Source organism: Pseudorca crassidens, chromosome 9, assembly GCF_039906515.1.
Source record: "Pseudorca crassidens isolate mPseCra1 chromosome 9, mPseCra1.hap1, whole genome shotgun sequence".
Taxonomy (NCBI): domain Eukaryota; kingdom Metazoa; phylum Chordata; class Mammalia; order Artiodactyla; family Delphinidae; genus Pseudorca; species Pseudorca crassidens.
The window spans coordinates 53291232-53310472 of NC_090304.1; the positions used below are offsets into that span (position 1 = coordinate 53291232).

The window sequence follows — 19241 nt, forward strand, 5'->3', positions numbered from 1 at the left end:
TTTTCTGAGCTGCAGTCAGGTGTTTAGTTGTATAACTCTTCGACATTCTATAGTAGTTTCACTTGCATATGTTTTTCTTTCCCTAGTAAGATTGTAAGTTTCTTTAGGACTTGGACCACACGTTTTCTACCTTTATTAGATTCCTTTCTTGACTTTCTTAAAAGAATATTCTCTCCTTTTGTCTTCTTCCTCACTGCTTGTTCCCTCTTTATTAATGGTTTGTGGTTTCATGACGAAAATCTTGTCTTCTCCACTGCTTATGAAGAATGTAGATTTTGCTTCTGGCTATGATGGAGCAGATTGTAGCAGACCAGAACTCCTGCTGAGAATAACTAGAAAAGCCTGATTTTAAAAAAAAATCTATATGAAGGCATTGGTAAATTGCCAAGGCAGCCAGGACTTCAGACATTTGTGGATTTTTGGCAAAGGGAGAGTATAGCTATTAAGAGGCAAAAAAGCCAGCAGAGCTTTCTTCGTGGGGCTAGGGATACAAAAATTATAGTTCAGGACTGCCAAGGCAGCCAAAACTTGAGAGACCAAGATCCCAGAGAGAAGGGAGGTGCATCTCCCTGCCCCCACCCTCCGCCCCAGGCCTCTCTACCTGCCTTTTTTTCTCTTGAGGCATTTGCAGATTCTTTAACTGTGTAGGGTAAAAGGTTAAGAAGCTTCCCAGAAGCCTAATGAAAAACAGAGCACTCTTTTAGCAGTTCTTCAGTGTTGAGGAGAAAAAAGTTGAAGGCCTTCCAAGGAAGGCAGGCTTGGAAAATACCCTTAACTCTCAGTTAGATCCTCAGAGGGCTACAAACTAGGGTAGAACAAACTTTTCAAGTTTTACAAAGCCTGCAGCCAACCTTGAATAAGCCCATGTCCTGAATGGATTGTGAGGTGATCTACCCTTAGTCTAATTGCCTGTCAGAGAACATGGTGAATCTTCTGTAGGATGTTATATCATCCACAGCCTTTATAGTTTTTCATAACACAATGAATGGCATTCCAACAAAAATTACGTGGTAAACCAAGAAACCAGACCAGGAATAAAAACAGACAGTATAGGAAAGGATCCATTGTATCCCAGTCACTTATAATTTATTCGGTCATTCTAAAATAGAAGGACATTTAGGTTGTTTCCAGTCTTTAGTATTGCGATTGATCTGCAGTGAATATTCTTGTCTGTACATCTTTGTACATGTGTATGATACATCATTAAGATAACGAATACCCTTGCTAACTGTTGTCTTTATCAAACTTTTTTGATATTTGCTAATCTGATATATAAAAGTGTTTTGTTTCAGAAATTTTTAATATCTTGAAATGAGCGAAATTGAGCATATTTTAATTTGTTTACAAGTCATCTGAATTTATGTTTCTGTAAACTGCCTGTTCATGTCCTTTGCCCATTGTCATATAGGGTTGTTCAGCTTCTTTTTCTTCTTCTTTTTTTTTTTAATATTAAAGAGGTAATAAAGAACAGTGGGTAAGAGGACCAATTCTGGAGCCAGATTGCCTGAGTTTAAATCATAGCTCTTTCATTTACAGCAGTGTAGCCTTGGGCAAGTTATATGCTCTGTGCTTCAGTTTCTTCATCTGTAAAGTGGGGATAATAGCATCTCTCCATTGGGTCATTATGAAGATTAGATGAGTTAAAATATAGAGTGCTTAGAAATGGGCCTGGCATGATCAAAGTGCTATATAACTGCCAGTCATCAGAATGATACTGGTGGTGGAGATAGAGATGGAAATTAGCAGAGAGATTTTTTTATTTGACCAAGGACAAATAACTAGTAAGTGGGAGAATTCAAATTAGGATCAAGATCTTGGGACTCTTAAGTCCAAAGTTCTTTTTCATTCTGCTGCACTAATAAGAAATTGAATGTACAGGGGTAAAAACTCAAGCATAGCCAGGTACCAAGGGATGTTTACCTTTGGATTTGAGAGTTATTGGGGTAGCGTCTTCCCAATATAGTTCAGTGAGGTTCTTTTTGTAATTTTGTATTGAGTGTGGATTCTTTGACAATGATACTTTATTCCTGAGGGTTTGGTGCAGTTAGCAAAATGCTAGTCTTAATAGTTTGTTTTGTTTGTTTGCCTTTATTAATAACCAGTCACCCCACCCTAGAGAAAATCTTTTTCAGGAAGGACGAGCAAGGAAATATAGCTGCTCCTACAGTTCACGTTAGACTGAATGCAGTACTCAGCTTTGGTCATTGGCCATGTGTGTTTGTCATTCTTAGGGTATTAATATCCTTAGAGAGTTTCTCTTTTAAACATGGTGCAGTTGACCCTTGAACAACATGGGGATTAGTGGCACCGACCCCCCTGCACAGTTGAAAATCTGTGTATAACCTTATGTGGATAAGTGGATTCAACCAACCTCAGATTCAACCGCAGATCATATGGTACCGTAGTATGTATTTATTGAAAAAAAATCTGCATATAAGTGGACCTGCGCAGTTCAAACCTACGTTGTTCAAGGGTCAACTGTAGTTGTCAGAGGACAGGCATTAAGAAAGTACTTCCACCACTGGATTCATTTATAAATACTAAGATACTCAGCAGCTCAGTGACACCTGGAATAGTTTCTAGTATTTCTTTTCTGTGAGATGAAGGAAGGGTGAATGGTTGTTTCTGTGCTACTGAAACACTTGAAAATCCCTATAGATTCTGGTGGAGGGATTGGTGGATTTTGGGACTAATTCCTCTGGACTAAGGAGGGTGATGTTGCCTTTTCTGCTTCTTTTGACATGTTGTTGCTGTGCTCCCCCACCGCCCCTGCCAGCCCAAGAATTTATTTCTTAGAGCAGTTTTAGTTTTACAACAAAATTGAGAGGAAGGTACAGAGATATCCCATATGATCCCTGCCCCCACACATTCATAGCCTCCCCCATTGTCACTGTCACTCACCAGAATGGTAGATTTGACTCTTGGTGTTGTACATTCTGTGGGTTTGGACAAATGTATAACGAAATTTGTCCATCATTATAATATTAGAAAGAGTCTTTTCACTGCCCTAAGAATCCTCTGCTCTGCCTACTCATCCCTACCTTCTCCGTCCTTGGAACTACTGATTTTTTAATTGTCTCTAAAGTTTTATCTTTTCCAGAATGTCATATAGTTGGAGACATACAGTATGTAGCATTTTCAGATTGGCTTCTCTCATTTAGTAATATGCATTAAAGTTTCCTCCATGTCTTTTCATAGCTTTGAAAGCTCATTTTTTTTCTTTTCCAATCATAATTACATTTTATTTATTTTTTAAAATTTTTATTGGAGTATAGTTGATTTACAATGTTGTGTTAGTTTCAGGTGTACAGCAAAGTGAATGAGTTATATGTATACATATATCCACTCTTTTTAGATTCTTTCCCATATAGGTCATTACAGAGTATTGAGTAGAGTTTCCTGTGCTATACAGTAGGTTCTTATTAGTTATCTGTTTTATATATAGTAGTGTGCATATGTCAATCCCAGTCTCCCAATTTATCCCTCCTCCCTCCTTCCCCCAAGTAACCATGTTTTTTTTCTACATCTGTGACTCTTTGTGCTTTGTAAGTAAGTTCATTTGTACCATTTTTTTAGATTCCACATATAAGCGATATCCTGTGATATTTGTCTCTGTCTGACTTACTTCACTTAGTGTGATAATCTCTAGGTCCATCCATGTTGCTCCAAATGCCATTATTTCATTCTTTTTTATGGCTGAGTAATATTCCATTGTATATATGTACCACATCTTCTTTATCCATTCATCTGTCGATGGGCATTTAGGTTGCTTCCATGACCTGGCTATTGTAAAGAGTGCTGCTATGAACATTGGGGTGCATGTATCTTTTCTAATTAGAGTTTTCTCCAGATATATGCCCAGGAGTGGGATTGCTGGATCATATGTAGTTCTATTTTTAGTTTTTTAAGGAATCTGTATATTGTTTTCCATAATGGTTGTACCAATTTACATTCCCACCAACAGTGTAGGAGAGTTTCCTTTTTCTCCACACCCTCTCCAGTATTTATTGTTTATAGACTTTTTGATGATGGCCATTCTGACTAGTGTGAGGTGATACCTCATTGTAGTTTTGATTTGCATTTCTCTGATAATTAGCATCTTTTCATGTGCTTTTTGGCCACCTGTATATCTTTTCTGGAGAATTGTCTATTTAGATCTTCTGCCTGTTTTTTGATTGGGTTGTTTGTTTGTTTGTTTTTGACATGGAGCTGCATGAGCTGTTTGTATATTTTGGATATTAATCCCTTGTCAGTTGCTTCATTTGGAAATATTTTCTCCCATTCTGAGGGTTGTCTTTTCGTTTTGTTTATAGTTCCTTTTGCTGTGCAGAAGAAGTTTAATTAGGTCCCATTTGTTTATTTTTGTTTTTATTTTCATTACTGTAGGAGGTGGATCAAAAAAGATACTGCTGCAATTTATGTCAAAGAGTGTTCTGCCTATGTTTTCCTCTAAGAGTTTTATAGTGTCTGGCCTTGAATTTAGGTCTTTAATCCATTTGGAGTTCATTTCTGTATGTGGTGTTAGTGTTCTGATTTCATTGTTTTACATGTAACTGTCCCGTTTCCCCAGACTTATTGAAAAGACTGTCTTTTCTCCATTGTATATTCTTGCCTCCTTTGTCGTAGTTTAGTCAACCATGGGTATGTGAATTTGTTTCTGGACTTTCTATCCTGTTCCATTGATGTATATTTCTGTTTGTGTGCCAGTACCATACTGTTTTGATTACTGTAGCTTTGTAGTATAGTCTGAATTTGAGGAGTCTGATTCCTCCAGCTCCATTTTTCTTTCTCAGGATTGCTTTGGCTATTTGGGGTCTTTTGTGTTTCCATATAACTTATAGAATTTTTTGTTCTAGTGCTGTGAAAAAATGCCATTGGTAACTTGATAAGGATTGCATTGCATCTGTAGATTGCCTTGAGTAGTATATTCATTTTGACAATTTTGATTCTTCCAATCCAAGAACCTGGTATATCGTTCCAGCTGTTTGTGTTATCTCCGATTTTTTTCATCAGTGTTGAAAACTCATTTCTTTTTAGCACTGAATAATATTCCATTGTCTGGATTATCAACTTTCATATTATAATAGACAGTTATTTTACCAGCAAAAGTGAGTTTATTTGGGAATAGCCAGAGGAATTGCAGTTCAGGATATGCAAACTATGGCAGACCAGAGACAAATCCAGAGAACAAGGAAGTGGAACTTGCTTTTATAGGGAAAAGAGGGGAGTTGGGAAGAGCTGTAATAACCAAAGAGTCCATTGGAGGAAGCTGGGAGTCCAAAGTATGGAGGCTTCTCATCAGTTGAGCTGCTGCATATCTGATTGGTGGAGCTGTTTTTGGATGGAGAGAAGTTTTCTTCTTCCTGCTGGATAGTAAAGTAAGCAACACCTTCCTGTCATAGATGTAGGTGTATAGCTCTTCCTATTTGGAGTAACTGACAGATGCGGGGGGTGGGGGGGTGGGCATGAGCGCTCCCCCTACAGGCCTGTCCCTACTCTGATTTTAGCTGAGGTTTCTTTAATTAATTTCACTGTATCTACCTCAGTTTATTTATCCATTTACCTTCTGAAGGATATCTTGTTTGCTTCCAAGTTTTGGAGGTTATGGCCAAAGCTGCTATAAACATTTATTTACAGGTTTTTGTGTGGATGTAAGTTTTTAACTCGTTTGGATAAATATCAAGGAGTGCAATTACTGGATTGTATGGTAAAACTATGTTTAGTTTTGTAAGAAATTGCTGGATTGCCTTCCAAAGTGGCTCTACCATTTTGCATTCCCACCAGCAGTGTTTGAGAATTTTTGTTGCTCCACATCCTCACCAGCATTTGGTATTGTCAGTGTTTTGGATGTTAGCCCCTCTAATTAGGGGTGTAGTGCCATCTCGTTTTAATTTGTAATTCTCTAATGACATATGATGTTGGGCGATTTTTTCATTTGTTTATTTGCTATGTCTTCTTCTTTGCCATATATTTTCTTTGGTGAGGTGTCTGTTAAGGTCTCTTGCCTGTTAAAAAAAAAATCAGGTTGTTTTCTGATTACGTTTTGATAGTTCTTTGTTTATTTTGGATAACAGTCTTATATCAAATACATCTGTTACAAATGTTTTCTTCCAGTCTGTGGCTTTTGTTCTCACTCTCTTGACATTGTCTTTTGCAGAGCAGAAATTTTTAATTTTAATGAAGTCCAGCTTATCAATTACTTATTTTATGAATCATGTCTTTGATATTATGTCTAAAAAGGCATCACCATACCAAGTCATCTAGGTTTTCTCCTGTTGCTCTGGTTTTATGATAGTATTGCAGGAGTTTCAATCACAATTTCAACTTTTGGAGTGGAGGGAGTTGACATATGACTCTAGGAAGGCAGAGGGAAGTAAAGAGAATATTGAGAAAAGTCAAGTCCCACATCAGCAGACAGGAGCTATTTTATTATAAATGAGTGTTCTTTCTGTACTAAAAGTCAGGGAACCTGAAAGGTTAATCATGACTGATAAATATCTTAGTATAATTAATAATGTTCAGTGTATACATGTTCTCCAGTAAGCTTTAAGAGACACTGTAAAAGACTTTGATTTAAAAAGGGAGATTTTTATTTTTCGGACCTTTTTCAGGTGGATTGAAACCATATTTCATAAGGCTTCAAAGAAATTATTTTCATGTTATAGCTACTGTTATATAAGTTTAAAATCCTAATAGCATTTTTACCTATTATATTAAACTTTAATAGAGTATTTCAGAATTTAGAGAAACCTGTTTAGTAGTAAATGAAAATGAAATAAAAATATTATTACAGGCATACCTTGGAGATATTGAGAGTTTGGTTCCAGACCACCGTAATAAAGTGAATACTGCAATAAAGCGAGTCACATGAATTTTTAGGTTTCCCAGTGCACCTAAAAGTTAGGTTTACCATAATTCAAAAAGAGTCATGTACCAAAATGTTCATTGCAGCTCTATTTACAATAGCCAGGACATGGAAGCAACCTAAGTGTCTATCAGCAGATGAATGGATAAAGAAGATGTGGCACATACATATACAATGGAATATTACTCAGCCATAAAAAGAAACGAAATTGAGTTATTTGTAGTGAGGTGGATGGCCCTAGAGTCTGTCATACAGAGTGAAGTAAGTCAGAAGGAGAAAGACAAATACCGTATGCTAACACATATATATGGAATCTAAGAAAAAAAAATGTCATGGAGAACCTAGGGGTAAGATGGGAATAAAGACACAGACCTACTAGAGAATGAACTTGAGGATATAGGGAGGGGGAAGGGTAAGCTGTGACAAAGTGAGAGAGTGGCATGGTCATATATACACTACCAAACATAAAATAGATAGCTAGTGGGAAGCAGCCGCATAGCACAGGGAGATCAGCTCGGTGCTTTGTGACCACCTGGATGGGTGGGATAGGGAGGGTGGGAGGGAGGGAGACGCAAGAGGGAGGAGATATGGGAACATATGTATATGTATAACTGATTCACTTTGTTATAAAGCAGAAACTAACACACCATTGTAAAGCAATTATACTCCAATAAAGATGTAAAAAAAAAAAAAGCAATGATGTCATGACATCTCATAGAAATGTAGGGAAAGTCCACTGCACGCTAAGGAAGGAATGAGAGTAAAAAAAGCAAGTAACATCTTAAGAGTCTTAAGAATTTTTTGACCTTGTAGAGTCCTGGAAAGGTCTCTGGGACACCTAGGGATCAATGGACACACTTCAAGAATTACTGGTCTACATCTTCAGTGATGAAAATGAAGTATGAACTGTGAAAATGAAAGAAAAAAAGAAACAATTAGCACCAGCTTTTTTTCACAATCATCTTAAACCAGTATATACATGACAATCATTCTATGGTGTCTTTTATTTTTTATTTTCTGCACTAAAAAAATCAAGTTCTAACGCCTTACTTGAAAAGATTTATTATTATTATCATCACCCTTTTAATTTCTCTAGGCTTCTTCAGAGTTTGTTTCACCCAGAACTTCACAACTCTAGAATTATATGGTCTGAGTTAAATATTATATGTATCATAAAAACTTGCGTGTCTGTTCTATTTTTGCCCAAAAAACCCCACAAAAAACTATATTACACAGAAATCCAGAGCAAGTAATGAAATTTGGCAGGCATAAAACAATGCAAATTCTTCCCCAAATGGCTTTTCTCTACATTAAGTCTCTTCAGTTTTCTTGTACATTAATAGTTGGATGGAGCCAAAGTAGTTATTTACTTTAAAAATGGCAGTAGCAATGAGAATGCTTTACAGCAAACTAAAAGTATATATAGAAAGCATATATACATATCTATATAGAAAGAAATTTGAATTGTGTAGTATAAAAATTACATGTTTTTAGTATAATTTTGGATTTATTAATTTCTCTTATAATCTTTTTTTTTTGCTCTGTTGTAGGTTCATACAAGTGCATAATTATTATAGCTTCTTGATGGGTTGCCTTTTTCATCATTATGTAATTTCCCTCTTTATACCTGTTAATTCTTTTTCTCTTAATTTTGCCATGTGCTTGTGCTAGTTCTGTGGCCTTGGGCAAGTCATTAACCTCTCATTTTCATTATTGTAAAATGGGTATAATAACTACCTTATAAAGTTTCTGTGACGATTCACTGAGAAAATATAAAGTATCGTTCAGGTAATAGGTTCTCCATAAATGGATTAAAAGAATTTTTTTGACTTAAGGGTTTTGCTTTTCTCTTCCTTCTTCCCCTCCTCTTTTAAAGCATCTGGTTTTAGATACTATTTGCCAATAATTAGAAATGTACTTAAGAGATATGATTAAAATAGTCATCAGGACTTTTTTTTTAAGTGGGTGAAGGTGATGTCGTATTTGCCTCCCAAGACCTGGGTCTAATAATTCTCTTGGTAGAGCTTTAAGTTACTGTTTTCTGCATCTGTATTACATCCAGTGTTTCTGTCTAAGAATCTTCCACATTTCTCTGGTGTATATGAGTCTTTTTAAGGTAGTTGAGACAACTGAAAAAGGACAAAAGTCAACTTTTTGAGGAGCCCACTTTTCTACAACAAATATTATCAACCTGAATAGGATATAGAGTTGTTAGTAAGTCTTCAAATAAATACTGTGTTTAAGTCTAAATATACATAGGGGTGTATCGAAGTGTCATGTACATTTAAGGAGACAGAAGTGTGTATTTTCTCCTTCCTTTTTGATAGCATTTAGGACTTATCTTTTATTCCTGTTCTTAAGTTGGATTTTTATTGTTTATATAGCCAGTGTGTATTGTGTGCCTTCTGTGGGCCTGGATATAGAGAAGGGGAGAAAAGAGAATTTCAGCTGAGAAAGAGCATAAAAGGGTTAGAAGTATATGGCATATATATATTGTAACCAGATAGTCAAGAGATGAAAGACACAGTGCTTTAGAAAGATAAAGTTGTGATCAGTCTCTGGAAAACCTTGAGTGACATATTGAAGAGTTTTGACTTTATTCTGTAAGCTGATCAAAACCACTGAAGGCTTTGAGGATAAAAAATCAGGTTATATACTGAAAATATAAGTTGTATACAGGAAAATAGTCTGTTGGCAATGTTGAAAAAGAAGTAGAAAGAAACATTAGTAACAAAGTATTATGAGTAAAACTTTAGCTTATTTAAAATGTTACTTGGTAACATTGAACTAGGAGCTTTAAATATAGTTTTCCTTGAGGTCTTTTAACATGTTACATTTATCAGTGAGACCCTTCAGACCACTCTATATATTGATAAACTAATCTTCCAGCCTGTGTTTATTTTCCTCCATAGCCCTTAGTACCACCAGTTGTATTATATACACACATTTGTTTGTTTATTGTCTGTTTCCCCCCACAATATTGTAAGCTCCATGATAGTAAGGACTTTATTTGTTCAGTGCTTCTCCCCAGTGCTTAGAACTGTGCCTGGTTTATACCCTTTAATAAGTATTCATTAAATGAATGAATGAATATTCAAATTGTGGAAGATGACCACAATTTTTATGTGGTTTATGATGTGGGGGCAGCAGTAGGACAAGATCTTGGTTCCTTCCTAGAAAGTTCTGTTAAAAAGTGTTTTCTTTTCCCTTTCCTGCAGAGTTTATATTCAGAGCACCAATCAAATTAAGCAAGCCTGGGGAACTTCGTGAGGAATATGAAAGCCTGAGAAAGGTACAGTATAACAGTATACATATCATTATGCCATTCATTTTCTTAAAGTTAATTGAAATGATGACATTAAAGAATGCTTAGTGGGATTTTTGATTTACTAGGGATTTTTAAAATTTATAATGCAGAGCCTGTCTTTCTGTACCCTACCTTATACTGGTCTAGTTAGATTCTGTAGCTGTAATGGAAGTAGAGTAAACCTTAACTCAGAACCCCTTTTAAGCTGTCCTTTCAAAGATGAAAATGTAGCTCACACGGCCTATCATACACCTGCTGCAATAACTGGCCACCAAGAGTGGTATTCTTGGCATTTAAATGTTAGATAAAATCTAACATTTAAGCTTTAATAATAATAGCTTGTCTTATTTTTCTTTATCTTGCAAGGTTCCTCTAATTACATGTAGCTGGTATTATCTTTTACTGCTTTCACTCTCTTAAGTACTCCAGAAGAACTGTAACTTAGACTAGTAAGCGTAGTGGAATAATTTTCTAGTTAGGGAACGTTTACCATTGGGAAAGCTTTTAGCTGTGTCCGCATCATCTTATTCTTGATGTTTTCAAGCTAATAGTCTGGGAATCACTTGGAAGATTAAGACTTCAGAAAGACTGGTAATAAGAAGTATGTTATAAGATTTGTATCATCCTTCCCTAGCCCTCTCCCTGAACCACCATCCCTTACCCAGGTTCATAAACGATTAGATAATCATTCTACATGTAGATATTTAATGTTTTATAAAGGCAAATAATCCACTTAATCTTAATCAGACATCATCATAAAACAGAGGCAAGACAATAACATGATGGCATTTTAGACTGAATGAAAAAGATCAGTATTTAATAAGGTCATGTTAAAAAGAAAAGATAAAAAACTGTGCTTAATTACTGTATATTCTTTGATCTTTTCTTTTAAATGAGAGTGTCAAATGCTGACTTGGGTCCTCATGCTCCTTTTGTATTGGTGTTGTGAGTTTTTTTGTTTTTCGTTTTAAATCAGTTACAAAGCTTTTTTCTACATAGAAACAAATTATTCTCGGGGGCTACATCAAAAGAACCACAGATTTCTCTTAAATAAAATTCCAGAATATGCAGATATTTAGTTTTAATATAACTTTTCAGAAACTTGGAGAATATGGAAATTTTGAAGCTGTCAGCTTGAAGATAATGAGAAAACAGGGACTTGGAGGTAGAAAAAGGAGGTAAAGCAGAAGGCATAGTGAGTGTAGAGATTTTTTTATAAGCCTTGGGAGAGAGAAGGATACCTTGGGGAACTGTTCCTTCGTCCTGTTAAGAAGGAGGGACAGGAAAATCGTTTTAAAAGCGACTGATAGCATAATGCTGTTGAGTGAAGCTAGGATAATCTCATTCTGCATAAACTGGATTGGGTTTGAAAAACACTCACCTGTGTCATTTGTGTTAAATAAATGTTAAATAGGTTTCCCCCCACCCATACTCCAAGTACCCAGGTTATCCTACACTTATTGTATAACCTGGAAAATGGAAATCCAAGTCATAAAATCAAAAGGCACTAATATGGCATACCCATGTAATGGAATACTATTCAGCAATAAGAAGGAATGAACCACTGATACATGCTACCAGATGGATGAGCCTCAAAAAGATGCTAAGTGAAAGAAACCAGATAAAAGAGACCACATATTGTATGTTTCCATTTATAGAAAATGTCTAGGAATAGACAGAAGTATAGAGACAGACAGTAGATTAATGGTTGATTGAGTAGGGATGAGAATGGGGATTAACAGTAAATGATCATGAGTGATTTTATTACAGCGATGAAGATTTCTAAAGCTGATTTATGGTGTGTTCCACAACTTGGTAAATTTACTAAAAATCATTGAATTATATACTTGAAATGGATGAATTATATAATATGTAAAAATATGCCTCGATAAAGTAAAAAAAATTAAGGCACTAGACATTTGGATGGAGAACTTGATAAAAAAGATCTCTTAGAATGCATATTTTCTGAAACAAAACAAATATGTAATTATCTAGATGAATCCCTAGGGGAGGGAGATGTTTAAAAGTTTCTACTGAGCAAGCGATGGAAATTAATTCTATATAACTCATCATTACTAATTTGACATGTAATACACTATTTAGTATACTTTATTATTTTGTTTAAATGACAGTAAAAACCTTTATAAGGGCTATAAAACGTTAACAGGAAATTTTATTCCCCTAATTCTTGTTCTTTTAAAAGATGTTTGCTTACTAATCATAGATCCCTCCACCCATGGTGTAGTGTTATGCTTACTGAGGTTACTATGTTTCTAAATTTTATGATTCTATAAATAGGCTTATATTTCTAAATATGTTTAAAATTTTCTTCCTGCCATGTGTTGTAGTTAATTTTGTCTTTTTTATGCAGGAATATGCAGAGCAAAATGTGAAAGTTCTCCTTTTTCTTATTTTCCACTTTCTTCCCCAGAGATAACGAGTGTCAACAGTTTAGTGTATATCCTAGATCCTTTCTATATTTACACACACACACACACACACACTCTCTCTCTCTCTCTCTCTCTCACACATATGCTTTAGTCTTTTTTAGTATAAATAAGATCATGATGTATATTCATTTATTCATCATATATTTATTATGTCCTTACTGTGTGCCAGGTACTAAGAATATGATGCTGAAGAAGACACCCAAGGTTCTTGACCTCGGGGAGATTTCATTCTAGTGGGGAAGATGTACAGTAAATAAACAAAAGAAAAAGAAGGGAAACTTGAGACACAAAAAGACTGTTTTTGATACAGTGATCAGGGAAAGTCTCAGAGAAGGCAACATTTAAGTTGCTACCTGAAAGAGATGAGGGAGCAAGCCAAGTAAACTTATGAGGAAAGAGCATTCCCAGCAAAGAGAATAGCAAATGCAAAGGCCCTGAGATAGAAACAAGTTTGACTTGTTTAAGGAACACTGTGGCTGGAACTGAGTGTACAAGTTGTGGAAGGGTGGTTTGGGGATTTGGTAAGATGTGAGTTGGAAGAGATAGAGGGCCAGATCAAAGAAGGCCTAGTTGCTTGGTAAGGACCTTAAATTTATTTTAAGTGCGATGGGAAGCCAGTAATATGATCTGAATTATACTTTTAAAAGGTCTCTGGTTGTTGTGTGGGGAATAAACTGTAATGGGTCTAAGAATTAGGAATTGGATTTACTGTGAATAGTAGAGACCCCAAAACAGTGACTCAAATAAATTAGGAGTTTTACTTTTCTCCAGTAACAAAAAGCTGGAGGTAAGCTGTCCAGGGCTGATTATGGCAGCTCTAGGACATCAGGGATGCAGGCTCCTTTTTGTTCTTCTGTTTAGACATCTTCAAGTGTGCCTGTCTCCTTGTGATGTGGATCAACCATCGTTGATCCTTCTGTAGAATCCCATCTAGACAGAAGGTAAGGCAGAAGGGCCTATGTCAGCTGAATTGGGTCTTTTAAAGAGCCTTCTCCAAAGCCGTACCGAGTGACTTCACCTGTATTTTGTAGTTGAGTGTCACAGACTCCCTCTAGCTGCCAGGAAAGCTGGGAAGCATAGTGTTTTAGCTGGGTACATTAACTTCCTAAGTAAAATTAGGGTTCTTTTATTTACTTATTTTTATAAATTTATTTTTATTTTTGGCTGCGTTGGGTCTTTGTTGCTGCACGCGGGCTTTCTCTAGTTGCGGCATATGGGGGCTACTCTTCGTTGCAGTGCACAGACTTCTCGTTGTGGTGTCTTCTCTTGTTGCAGAGCATGGGCTCCAGGCGCGCAGGCTTCAGTATTTGTGGCTCGCAGGCTCTAGAGCTCAGGCTCAGTAGGTGTGGCGCACGGGCTTAGTTGCTCCGTGGCACGTGGGATCTTCCCAGACCAGCGATCGAACCCGTGTCCCCTGCATTGGTAGGCGGACTCTTAACCGCTGCACCACCAGGGAAGTCCCTAGGGTTGTTTTAGTAAGGAATGAAAGAATGAATACTGGAGTGAGAGGCCCGCGTACCGCAAAAAAAAAAAAAAAAAAAAAAAAAAGAATGAATACTGGGTAGGCAGCTAGGCTGTCTCTGCCTCATGGGACAAGAATGGAAATAAGACCAATTAGAACACTTTTGGAGTAAGCAATGGGTTGGGTTTAACGAGGATTAGGATTTTACCAAAAGTATGACAGAGGGAATGATGCTGTGGACTTGAAGGTGTATACGAGGAAGTTGTTGTAGTTTTGGACTGTGGTTATTTTAAGGAGGTTGTTTGAGGAAGGAATTGAGGACATGGTGGACAATGAGAGTGGTAGAGTCAGTGGACTGGAAGTTTTGATGGTGTTAAAGAATTATAAAAGTAGGGTGACTAGCATATAAGTAAAGTTGGAAACCTAGAAGTCGTCGTCTAAATGTGAGAGGGTTAAATGTGAGACTGGGTGGTGGTTTAGTTATTGAACATGACAGGGTTTAGGGTATGATTATGGGAGGAGGTAACTGAAGTAGGATGGAAGAAAAGATTTATCTAGAAGGAAGTGAAGAAACTGAGAGAATATACTGATATTGAAATCTTCAGGAATATCACTGGAGTAGCTGGGCAGAAACTTAAGTGCCAAGGTTTTCTGTGAATAAGGGGAGTTGACAGGTGACTACCTCAAAGAGGGGTTGTGGGTATTACAGTCTGATGGTAAATACTTCATAGAAGCTAGGAATTTTGAGGAATAATATGATCTATTCTGTAGCCAGTTTTTTTTTTTTTTTCCCTCTAACAATATGTGCTTTTTTTGTGGAGGGGCCGCAGGTGCTTTCATATAGGTACTTTTTTCATACTGAATGGTATTTCATAGTGTGGATGAGGCATAATTCACTTAACCATTGATCATTTAAATTGTTTTCCATTTCCCCCAGTTTTGAAGAGATGTTGCACTAAACACACATGAACATATCTGAGCAAATACTGCCTTTAAGTTAGATTGTTAGAAGTGAAAGTGCAGGTCAGATTGTATATACACTTTGTATTTTGGTGGATATTCAAAAGACTTCTTTCAACTTAACTCTCTTACCAACAGTAAAAGAGAGTCCCTTTTCTTTAAATCTTTGCTAAGCCTTTATCATTATTTTTAATATTTTGCTATCTGCTGAATAAAATATCTCATTGTTTTAATTTACATTGCCCTGGTTACTAGAGAGGAGGAGCATCTTGTGCTTACTGGCCATTTACAGGTTTTCTATGAATTGCTTACTTATAACCTTTAGGTGTGAAAACTAGTTCCATCTTTTGGATATTTGTGATCTTGATTGCTAATGGCATGCTGTATTTTCTGTGCTTTTATAGATGTATTCTATTAAAAAGAAGTTTTCTGACATTTTATGGTGTTTTCAGTAGAAGGAGAAAATTAGCATGTGCTCAGTCCTCCATCTTGTTACATTGATTGGGGAAAGAATTTTGTTATATTCATTCTTGAATATTTATATTCTTATTATATATTTTTTGAATTTTATTTTTTTATACAGCAGGTTCTTATTAGTCATCAGTTTTATACACATCAGTGTATACATGTCAATCCCAATGGCCCATCTTGTTATATTCTTGTCTGCAGTAGATATATGTTGAAATGAAAAAATAAGTTTTATGGAGAAATTATTTCAATATTGATCTCTTTATGGTTCTCATCTATATAAGATTGACTGTTAGTCATTTTGTGTTTTGAAATAATTGATTCATCCCTATAAATTCTATTTATTGGTTGCATTAAGCTTATTATTTACACCATTATTCCTTCTGCTTATGCAGTTTGTTAGGTGCTTAACTTTGACCACATGGTTAAATAATAGTTGCTTTATATTAGATTTTGGAAACATATAATCCAGCATGCCCTTGTTTGTCTTCGTTGAATCATTAGACTCTGAAAGGTTAAAGGTAGGGGAAAAAAAACAGCCTTTGCTTCGAGACTGCTTATCTCCCTGGTTTCTGTAGTGGGAAAGATGAACTGCTTTTGATAATTCTGCGGATCACATGAGTGGTTTAGGCTTTCTCTGAATTGGTTTACTGACCTATCCATTTTCTTTTTTCTCCCTCACCACTGGTTCGTTTTTGAGGAGTATTTTCTCCCCATTGCTGGCTGAATTATTCAAGTAGTAAGCATGCAGTTCTAGTCCTTAGCCAGAGCACAGAGTAATTAGATACAGTCAATGGGTTACTGAAGTGAGTAATGACTTTATAAGGCAGACATTAACTTTTCTGAAGGAGTTTTTTAAAGGTAAGTAAACTTTTAGGGCCTAATTATCTTTGAAATAATATATCTTTAAAGTTCCTTTTATTATTTTTCTGCCATAAACTGTAAAATATAGTGTACTTTATTAAAGCTTGAACATTTCACTTAAATCTGTTTGGCTGTACAGTGTATCATGAGCTGAATATTGAGCTGGCCTTTCCCTTATTTTTTTAATTTACTTATTTTAAAAGAAACTTGTATTTATTAAAATATATTCTGTTGCACCATGGATGCAGCAGGTTGTTTGCTTGTTTAAAACATTTTTTTCCTATTAGATTGTGAAATCTTTCAAGATGGATCTGTTTGTTTAGTCTCTTTAACTCTCCACCACATCTAATATAATATCTTGCACTTATATATTTATTACACATGGATTGAATTGTTCATCATCCAGTTTCAAAGCCCCTTCTTTTAAGAGAAATGACTTGTGTAAGGATATACAGCTGGTTCATGATAGAACTAGATGTATTTTAAGATTTCTAGAGTTCTTTTTACTACATTATTTTCTGTGCTTCTTCCTCTGAAATGTCAATATGTAATCTTTGAGGAAATGCATACTTGGGTATGTGCTGATGTGCATCTTTCTAGAATAAGAAATAAATACAGAATCTCATAGTACATCTTTAAGAGCAGGTAAGCTGTATGGTACTAAGAAGGAAAAACTCTCAAAAGAATAAGTTTTAATTTTGACTGCACGAGGGAACAACTGTTTAGTTTATAGGATGTTCAAAATCTGAAAGTGTTAACGTGGTTGTCTTTTGCTATTTACAACTACCCAGACAAGGAGAAACAACTTTATCAAGTTATATGCTTTTCAAAGAAAACAACACATTTGGGAAATACAAAGCATGATCAAATTTAATTAGAATTGCAGGTTATTCATGTTATATCTGTAATGTCCTGTTTTTCCTTGTCTCTTTCATTTATGAGAGGAGACGATCAATAGTTATAAGGTTACTACATTAGTATAGTATTTTATGTGGTTTAGAGACTAGTTTAAATAAAATCATTTCAGTGCTCCTTGAAAGCCAAATGAGAGAATTTTCTAGAAATAGTCACAACTCTTCTGTCCCTTGTACAAAATAAAACATTTTGTTAAAGTATCTGATTAGTGAAGCTTATAGTAAATTTAAACAGCTTTATTTTTTCTTATTTATAAAAGGAAGCAGAATTATAAAATTCTGTGAATTGTAAAAAGAAAAAAAATTATAAAAAGATTTAAAGGAGAAAGGGAAAATTACCAGTAATTCTGCCACCTAATAACCATATTTAAATGTTTATTGTATTTTTTTCTAGTCAAATTATTTTGTTTATAATACCAATCTCCAATAGCTTGAAATAAAAATTTCCCGTTGAACTGTATGTCACTCTCTTTAAGAACATCCTGTTTTTCATTAAAGTAATTTCTAAACCACTCTAAGTGTTCGACCTTCTGCTTAACACTCAGATGGGTTTTTGGAAAGGCCAGGTCACCAGCTCCATGAAGTGGCGAGTTGATCCTTGTTTTGGAAAATCCTCCAGGTATTTATCCAGAAATATATGTTAATGAGATTCTGAACCCTTATCATTGCTTCATTGTTAATTGGGACTCCCACAGGTTCTCCTCTTTTGTCCATTGGCTCATCTCTTCAGAATCATTCTGAAAGGACTGTTCATTGACTGTGGCTAACTGCTTAGCAGATTCCACAATCCAAAGTGAAGGTGTTGTCTCTGTGTGTCAGGTGCCTCTTTAGTAACTGCCTTAAGCCCAAAAGTATTAAGCCTCTTGCCTTTGAATATATTTTTCCTAAAACTTGTTCTAAGATCAGTGGTCTTAAGATCAGGTTGAAGATCCTGACCAACATCATCATCATCAGCTCCTTCATCAAACTGCATCTGATTCACTAGTCTTGTACTAACTCTAGCTGTGGCAGGCAGATCTGGCAACTTTCGTAGCTGATATGATGTTACTGAAACTAATTTTAGTTCTTTTGCCCTCTTTCTGTGCCCTTGAGTCTTCCTTGTGCTGCTGAAGCAGCTCTGACTTGGTCATCTGCTTGTCAAAAGGGGTAGTCTGCAACAGCAGGTGCAGCCACCACCAACTCAGGACTCAGGGATTCACTTCTCTTTTGGGGACATCTTCTGGAGCTTTTTGAAGCCTGCTAGTTGTAGCCTCCACACTTTTAAGTTGTCTTCTGTTGGGTGGCTTTGTTGTTTGTACATTTACTGTGCTTTCAACTTTCATGCCCTTAATAATATTTATCAAGTCTTTTTTCTTATTCTTCTTTACACTGTCTTGGCTGTCTCTCTCCTTGGAATCTCATGGATTGGAGCCAAATGCTTATCTTTCTTGCTGTAGATCATGCTGTTAGTACCAAAGTATCTTTGGATATTATTTTTTTTGTTCTGACCATTATATTCAGAGAAGGGAATAACACAAATTGCAGCTACCAATTCCTCTGGGCCTCCAGAGCACAAAGGGAGGTGGGAAAGGGGGCAAAGAGGTAGGGAGCCCCACACTCTTGGAAACATTGTGGAGAAACAAGCTGAAATGGGAATACAATGGGGGTAGTGCATCCTCTGCCAAACATGCCCCACCCCCATTATGCTTAGTGAATAAGTCAGACAGAGAGAGACCAGTACTGTATGATTTCACTTATATGTGGAATCTAAAAAACAAATGAACAGACATAACAAAACAGAAAACAGTTATAGATACAGAGAACAAACAGGTGGTTGCCAGAGGGGAGAGGGGAGGAAAGAAATAGGTGAGGGAGATTAAGAGGTACAGACTTACAGTTGCAGAACAAATGAGTCATGAGTATGAAATGTACAGTGTGGGGAAATATAGTCAATAACTATGTAATATCATTG

General features: G+C 36.0%; 1 protein-coding gene and 1 pseudogene across 1 annotated transcript in view; one reads left to right on the top strand and one right to left on the bottom strand.

The window, feature by feature from the left end:
* RNF169 (ring finger protein 169) overlaps positions 1–19241 on the top strand; it is an 83272-nt gene that overhangs the window by 20230 nt on the left and 43801 nt on the right. The window contains exon 2 of the mRNA XM_067750345.1: positions 10084–10157. Coding sequence (XP_067606446.1) covers positions 10084–10157 — 74 coding nt within the window. The remainder of the gene's footprint in view (positions 1–10083; positions 10158–19241) is intronic.
* On the bottom strand, positions 10306–18899 carry LOC137230531 (small ribosomal subunit protein mS31 pseudogene; annotated as a pseudogene).